Raw genomic sequence first — 8,048 nt, forward strand, 5'->3', positions numbered from 1 at the left:
TTAAATTGAACACTCTAGTAAGGCAAGACAAGTGTATCAACACTCAATGTTGGGCTTGGGGAGGGTTGTGAGGTAGGGGAAGTGGCTAGGAGTGAAGGAGAGGGAGGGTTGGTGGACATAGGCAAGAATGAACTTCTTATACTTCTCCATGTGCTAAGGTTATGCTACGTACAAACTTAATAACTTGCTATTAAGTTAACACCCTTCTCACTTTTTTAATGCAAACTTGTAGGTTTTCAGCACTAGGATGAATGCATATTTCTATCAAATATTTTTTAAAACACAAAGAATGAATATTTCTAGCGAATATTTTTTAAAACACAAATATATCAATTCTTATAGAACATACTTAAAATGTTACAAATTTTGAAAAGGATTACAAATTTTATCACATTGCATATGATGTAGAAGGTGTATAGTGTTTCATATAAATTGGGAATACATGTAAGAGGTGAAGGAAAGTAGATCAAAGTTTGATAAACATTTGGAGAGTGTATTACCATTTGATAAATGGATGGTATCATTAGTTTTATTTACTCATACATGGTGTTTTGTTAGAAGGGTATTGTCACCACTTTACAAGTTTAGAGAACATATACATATAGTTAGAGCCATAAGTGACTCCTCTCTCTCTTTAACTTTGAAAGACATGAAGAAAAAGTCATTGCTTTGTGTCCTAATTCCAACCTTGTAAAGTTTCTTAAGAAAAAGCCTAGTATTCCCTTCATTACTATCCAAGTGTTATGCTATGCATTAAAGGAAGTGGACCTATTCCTTCACCTGTAAATTATGAAGAGTGATAATACACATAAAGAGAGAAACATGTGGATTTCATGGAACTTAAAATACTTTTTGAAAAACCAATTGCTTTTGGCATGATTTGAAAAAAGGGTGGTTTACTTATGATGTTCTAGTATTAGTATTCTAGAATCCTATTGCTCCTACCTTTTATCAAACAAACTAGTAATATAGGAAAGTGATTTCATTATTCATTTAGTGGTCTTGCCAAAGCTTACCATTTTTTATTTCTTATGCGAATAAGATGACCCTCATTCTACTAAGAAGAAAGTTTATATTTCCTGATCTCAGTAGTGCACAACTCATTTTCACTCTCCTATTGATCTTTTCAAGCCAAAAGGAAATTACTCTTGCACAAAGGCCTCTTATAAGTGCCTCTTTTGTTTTTGGGGACTCTCTTGTGGATGCTGGTAATAACAATTATATGCAAACACTTTCACGAGCTAATTACCCACCTTATGGCATTGATTTCCCTATAGGTCACTCACCTACAGGAAGATATACAAATGGATTGACAATCCCTGACATAATTGGTAAGACATAAGCGAGTAGTATTTTACTATAATCTTTTAACCATCCTAGACATGATTAGTAAGATACTAGAGGTTGATGAAGAAAATTTTATTTTTTGGGAGTGCATATTATATCATGGAAGGAACTCATTGCATAGCTTACTAAAAGTGCATAGAAGAAAAATGCATATTTTATCATGTTTTCTAGGTTTATATTATGCAAACCTACCATTTGATGTGTCTAGGACAAAACTTGGGTTTGTCAACATTTTCATCTCCGTATTTGGCACCCACAACCAAAGGTTTTGCAATGCTACAAGGAGTCAATTATGCTTCTGGAGGGGGTGGAATTTTGAACCAAACAGGAAGAAATTATGTGAGTATTCATACCATGATGATGTTTGTATTCCCATCATGGACTTTAGAGGTGTTATTTTGATTTTATTTGTGACTTGAGACAACTAGATTGACCTACATGACAAACGATAAGGGCATGCCAATAAGTTTGACAATGAAACTTGCGAGGAAAGGAATAACCCCAAATTTTAAGATTCTCTTGTTTTAAAAAACCCATGCAAAAGAGATAATAAACATTTTAATAGTCACCTAAAAATCATGGTGTGTCTACTTTTTGTGCAATTTCACTTTGAACATCCAATATAATCACTTGTCTTGTATGAAGTTGGTAGGAGTCCCTTTGTTGCTAGTTTTCTTTTGTGTGTTACACTAATGTTAGATATTGGTTTCTTTCCCATCTAGATTGGTCGTCTCTCCTTTGCTACACAAACCTCCTTGTTTGAGCAAACTGTGAAGAGTTTGGAATCATTATATGGGAAAACATTCGTCATGGAGTTCATGTCAAGGGCCATTTTGTCAATCACAATCGGATCAAATGACTTTCTAAACAACTTTTGGCTATTTCTTGTTCCTTATAGAAAGAGTAATGGGGGAACAGGATCACCGCAAAGAATTTTCATTCAAAACCTTGTGGCCATATACACATCACAAATAACGGTAAATATTTTTGTTAGATGAACAAATTTAGATATGTTTATCCTAATTTATTTTTATTCTTCACATTGGAATAATAAGACAAGGAAATATATACAAACATGAGTATTTTATATTATCTCCATTATTTATGTAGTAAAATATCGATGACGGCATTGTACATTAATATGAGGTGCGGATCGTCTTTGCCTTTTCTCATATTGAAATTTAGAGAATGTAAACAAGATATATTAAGTCTTCTTAATTGAAATAAGATATTTTAATTACATAATGTCACTTGTGTCTATTGTTGGAAAACTATAGAAAACCTATAACAAATTTGATTTTTTATCTAATTTTTGTTTTAATGCTTGATAGCCTTGATTGGCACAAATTTATCTTGTTCATTCGTTCGTGTGTGTGTGTGTGTGTGCGCGTGCGCGTGCGCGCGCACGTGCACGCGTGCATGCACATGCATACATAGGTGCATGTGGTTGATTTTTACTACCTTTTACTTCATAATTTAATTGCCACAAAAAGTTGAGGTTTTGTTCAAATGTAGATATCACACGCTCACATTTGCACATGCACACATGTCCATGTGCACACATGCGCGTGCACACACACACCCACACACACCCACACGCACACGCACACGCGCACGCGCACGCGCACACACACACACACACACACACACACACACACACACACACACACACACACACACACACACACACACACACACACACACACACACACACACACACACACACACACACACACACACACACACACACACACACACACACACACACACACACACACACACACACACACACACACACACACACACACACACACACACACACACACACACACACACACACACACACACACACACACACACACAAGGGATATATAGCTATTTGTCACTAATAGTGTACACATAAGAATCCAGGATATTAGTTCCATTAAATTGAGTTGATTGTAAATTTCCCCCGACTACACTTATGTGGAAGGCTTAGGATCATAAGCTAAGATCAATCCCTTTATTTTTCAAATTCTTTGATGCTTGAGCACTAGATCCTCTATGATAACGTTTTTTCATTTACTATCTATGGCAAAAGGAATGCAGATAGGCTCACAAAATGGACATGAAGTACACCAATCACTAATTAAGCATGATGTTTATTATATAAAGCATTTGTATTGGAAATAAAATTTATATTAAACATCAATATCCCATTCTAATATCATTCCAAATAGAGATTCGCAAACAAATAGAAAAGTGGTGCCATTTCTTGATTGTTCTAATGTGTTACCTACCATACTATGCAATCGTAGTTGTTCTCACTAGGATTGTGTCACCTACCATAGTATACAATCTTAGTTGTTCTAACTAGGATTGTGTCACCCACCATGTGACGTTGATGTTGTTATGAGATTAAGAGAAGTTGAGTTAAGCTCACTACAAGTAACTTCATAGGCATTCAAAGATGCACATGATTTAAGACATTGGATTAATATTAATAGGGTCGAAGCTTCCTACAAATCAAAATGATGATAGAACTTAGAATATATGGAATGGATATTGTAGGACTTGACTCCAACATCTCTAAAGAACAATAGTCCAAAGGTTTACTTACATATCATGAAACATGTCTAATAAGCCTATTGAAACATATCCATCTAGTGAACAATAACTTTGGGTGTTGGCCTTCAAGAAAATTTTATTTGGCCCAAATATTCAAGATAATTGCGGAAAGCACCATACCTTGTCTTTTCTATCTACAAGCCTCTAAACATCTCTACACCAAATTTCATGTTTTGTAGATATTGACACATAATTAAATATTCTTCATTTATATATCTCTTTGTTCCTTCTTTAACTGAAATCCCGACTTGGAATAGTTTCTTGTGTTTAAAATGCAACTACAAAAAGTGTTTATAAACTCTTGTGATGCTTTTAAAGCTTAGACCATGTTTAAAACTCTAGGTAAGGTTGTTCACAACATTGAAGTACTATCTATTTTATTTCTACAATAATATCTCAATTAAATAAATAATAACTTCTTTTTCTCACGGTATTATGTAATTAGAGGATGTATCAAGTAGGAGCAAGGAAATTCATATTGGTTGCAATACCTCCAATTGGTTGCACTCCTTACTTGCTTGCGATGAATATCCAACTCAACAAGTGTGTAGAACAAGTCAATCAATGGGCTGTTGATTTCAACAACCAAATAAAGCTGTTGGTACCCAAGCTACATCAAACTCTTATAGGAGCAAATATAGTCTATGCTGATGCATACCAAGCTGCACTTGATATTCTCCACGACTATCATGCATATGGTAGGTCTCTATGAACCTTCGTTTCGATTATCTCTAATTTTTTCACTACTTAATTATCAAGCTTGAAACATAAAATTTTAAGATGTGTCTCCTTATTTACATATCTTATGATAACAAGGGCCATAAACTTTTAAGAGGTGTTGAATATTTAAAAATCTAAGCATGGATAAGTAACACAAGAATCCATGGAGACATTATAAATAATGTGCAAGGTGCACATAATTTTGTTTGCAAGAGGTGAAAGAATCGATATGCATTGAAGTCATCTTTATGGGGTGAAAAAAACATGGGCTTATGATAAGAAATTTGCAGGTATTGAACAAACCACACAACCATGCTGTGGAGGTCAAACATTGAGTTGTCAACTCTTTACAAACCTTTGCACGGATAGGTCTAAATATTTCTTTTGGGATGAGTTTCATCCAACACAAGTTGTTTATGAGATGATTGCAAGAAAGATCCTTATTGGATCAACCTATACATTCCCCATTAATGTTGTTCAACTTGCAAACATCTAAGGATCTAAGTGATGATCCAAGCTATATGGATGAAGAATTTGTATTTTTAAAGAAATAAAAAATGAAAGCACAATGGCTTTTGCAAGTACTTTATAGAAAGCTAGAAAAGCACGTTCTTCTTTTTTAGAACATAGAAATTCAATTTCTTTTATCCTTTCAACCATTTTCCTTCATATAGGTCATAACCTTATGGTTTGTGCCACACATGTTTTGAATTCTACCTTCTAGATTTGACTAAACTAAGTGGCCTACTTCAAGTTGGTCTGTTTCTACTATTTCTAAATGTCAAATCAAGGCTTTGCTCAAAATTTCTTAACTTAGTAATATTAAAGTTATTTTACACATATCTCAAGCTCCTTTCTTGGATCCACAATTTGACAATGGGAAAATGTGTAAAATGAAAAAAAATTAACCATGTTACATTTGGTGGAAGCTTGATCTTTGAGCTTTTGTCGTTGCACATTGTCACCACCTTTTCATACAATTCTTGCAATAAGTATACCCTTTCATAGAATTCTTACAATAAATACTTTTGGAATCTTATTTAATAGTTAATATCATTCTTTTTAGAAAGGAAATACATTTGTAATCACAAGGAATAAGAGTGTACCTTTTCATCACAAGGTTAGGGGGATAACTTCACCCAAATATTCAATCTAAGGAATAAACGAACTATGGATCATGTTTGCCCCAAAAAAGGTCTAGAAAAAAGCCATATAGTCTATGACAATAAGCATTATACCTCATAAACCCAAACCATCCTCTTGTATGTTCAAAGAAAGTCGAGGGAGAGAGGGTGAGGCGAAAAATAAATACAATGTCACGATGACATTGGTATAAGATGTAAGATAATTGTAAAATTTTTAACATTAAAAAACATTCAAATAAGCATGTTCATCTCTCCAACTCTTGCAAGCTTTCATGACTTCTCTCTCATTCTAGTATTTCTCTATTTTCATTTGTCTTTCACTCTCCTCTTTGCTCACTCTTCTACACTCTTCTCTCTCCTCTCTAGTCTCCTTCATGGCAATTGATATTGGAGCTTTTGTCTTTGGTCCCATTTGGCCTTTGTTTAACCAAGCTTTTCCTATTTCTAGTCAGATAATGTAGGTCATTTGAGACAACCTATTTGAAGATTCTTGCAAGTGGCAAAGTTGGAGGGAGGGCTAACAAAATAGTAAGTCATCATCAAATCTCAAGCCATTTTGAAGGTATTCTATAAAAAAAGGAAGATCTCAAGAGTTCATAGAGGTCTAAGTCCAATCACTTTTGCAAAAGAGTCTTCTTTTTTACCTTTTTTCAAGCTACCATGGATCTTGGAGTTCTTCTTGATCAAAGCTTGCATCTTTAGCCTTAATACCTTCATCTAGAGCATTCTTTTTTGTTTGACAAGCATGATGATTACCAATGTGGAGTGTATTGCATGCCATGGACTCTAGGAGTAGCCATTGCAAAATGCGATAGATTTCATGCTCTATACTTCATCTCTAGCACTTGATCTCTTTGGTAAAGCTTTTCCAGGCATCAAGCAATCAATGCACACTTGTTCTTCATGCATTTTAGGCTTCTTCTTCAACCTTTTAAGCTATCTTTCTTTGAAACCATAAATACACAGTAGGGAAACTTAGCCAACACTTTGAAGCTCCCATTTCTTGAAGATTTATCATTCTCTTGCCTTGAACACTTCTCTACAATGATTCTTCTTCAAGATTGGACCAAGATTGCAAGATTTGAAGAGCACTCAACAACAAGAGATCATTATAGCCATCATTCTGGGGATTTCTTATTCCAAGCTTCAATTTCTCATCAATGAACCTTCCATAAGGCTTGAATTTCTTTCAATCTACAAGCAATAGGATTGATTGATCACTTAACATTGGAGCAATGGAGGCTATGGAGCAATTTGGGGGCAATTTCTTGATCTGTATGGCTACTGGTCAATTGTCTATGGTTCATCAAGCTTCATCAATCTTTTGAAGAGGTAATGCATTGCATTAATTTTGAAATCTCTCTAGTTCCATTTGTTGTAGCCTAATCCACTTGTTGAAGAGAGATTGCTTCATCTCGATAGGCTTCAATTTCATACTAAATTAGAAAAATGCCTCTTCTTAGATTGTTAGAACCTTTAAGATCAATTTTCAGCTTTAATTTCATTTGGATTAACGGGGAAAAAGAGAGGTGGACCTCTCTCATTATCAAAATTCCTGAAGGGGCATGACAACCCCCAACCAGAGGGGAGCTTTGCCCACCTCTTAGTGATTCAAAGTCGGTGTAGGGAGCTCGTCAATACTGCTTCATCCCTCACACAGGTACAACGAGAGTAGCATTAAAGATAAGAGTTGAAGTAAATATAACTAGATTATTATTGATCAACATACATGGTCTATAGGTGTTCATAACCTTGGATAACATGTTACAGGAGCTTATAGGTGAAATTGGGCATTTCAAGCCATTTTGGGGGTGTTTTCTAAACATTTATAGATGGTATATGGTATTTTTGAGCGTGTACAAGTTGGTTATAGGTCATACTAGGTTGGTCTCAGCTCCGCATTGTGAATACTTAGAGTTTGCAGCAAGAAGGATGTGCACAAGGGAGATGAGAGCTCAAAGTACAAGAACAAAATCTTGTTTACTAAGTTGCTTAGAGTACAACTTGGGTACAGTCTCTCACAACTGATAGTGACCCATAGGCTGTTTATATAGCCTCTGCCAAGCTAGGGTTAGGGTTTCCCTTGCCCCTTAAGGCCAGTCACATACATCTACCCTTATAGACCCTTGCTTAGGGTGGATTCCCATGCCTACATTCTAACACCCCCCCTCAATGGCAGGGTGGAATTGCATCACAATACATGTTAAAGTTCCCCCCCTCAATTAAATG

General features: G+C 35.2%; 1 protein-coding gene across 1 annotated transcript; it reads left to right on the forward strand.

The window, feature by feature from the left end:
• The first annotated feature begins 959 nt into the window (after positions 1 to 959).
• On the forward strand, positions 960 to 5,235 carry LOC148033925 (GDSL esterase/lipase At4g16230-like). Its single transcript, XM_087682400.1, has 5 exons — positions 960 to 1,331; positions 1,556 to 1,686; positions 2,070 to 2,324; positions 4,400 to 4,652; positions 4,965 to 5,235. The coding sequence occupies exons 1-5, from the start codon at positions 1,043 to 1,045 to the stop codon at positions 5,168 to 5,170; spliced, it is 1,134 nt and encodes a 377-aa protein (XP_087538526.1). The 5' UTR covers positions 960 to 1,042; the 3' UTR covers positions 5,171 to 5,235.
• The last annotated feature ends 2,813 nt before the right edge of the window (positions 5,236 to 8,048 follow it).

This window comes from Lygodium microphyllum, chromosome 7, assembly GCF_053477565.2.
Source record: "Lygodium microphyllum isolate KBCC chromosome 7, Lygodium_microphyllum_v1.1.10, whole genome shotgun sequence".
NCBI classification, from domain to species: domain Eukaryota; kingdom Viridiplantae; phylum Streptophyta; class Polypodiopsida; order Schizaeales; family Lygodiaceae; genus Lygodium; species Lygodium microphyllum.

Excerpts from the sequence above, each read along its gene's own strand:
- LOC148033925 (XM_087682400.1), top strand. The coding sequence starts at position 1,043 with ATGACCCTCATTCTACTAAGAAGAAAGTTTATATTTCCTGATCTCAGT. Across the intron at positions 1,332-1,555 it reads GACAATCCCTGACATAATTG|GACAAAACTTGGGTTTGTCA; the intron begins GTAAGACATAAG and ends TGATGTGTCTAG. Across the intron at positions 4,653-4,964 it reads CCACGACTATCATGCATATG|GTATTGAACAAACCACACAA; the intron begins GTAGGTCTCTAT and ends AGAAATTTGCAG.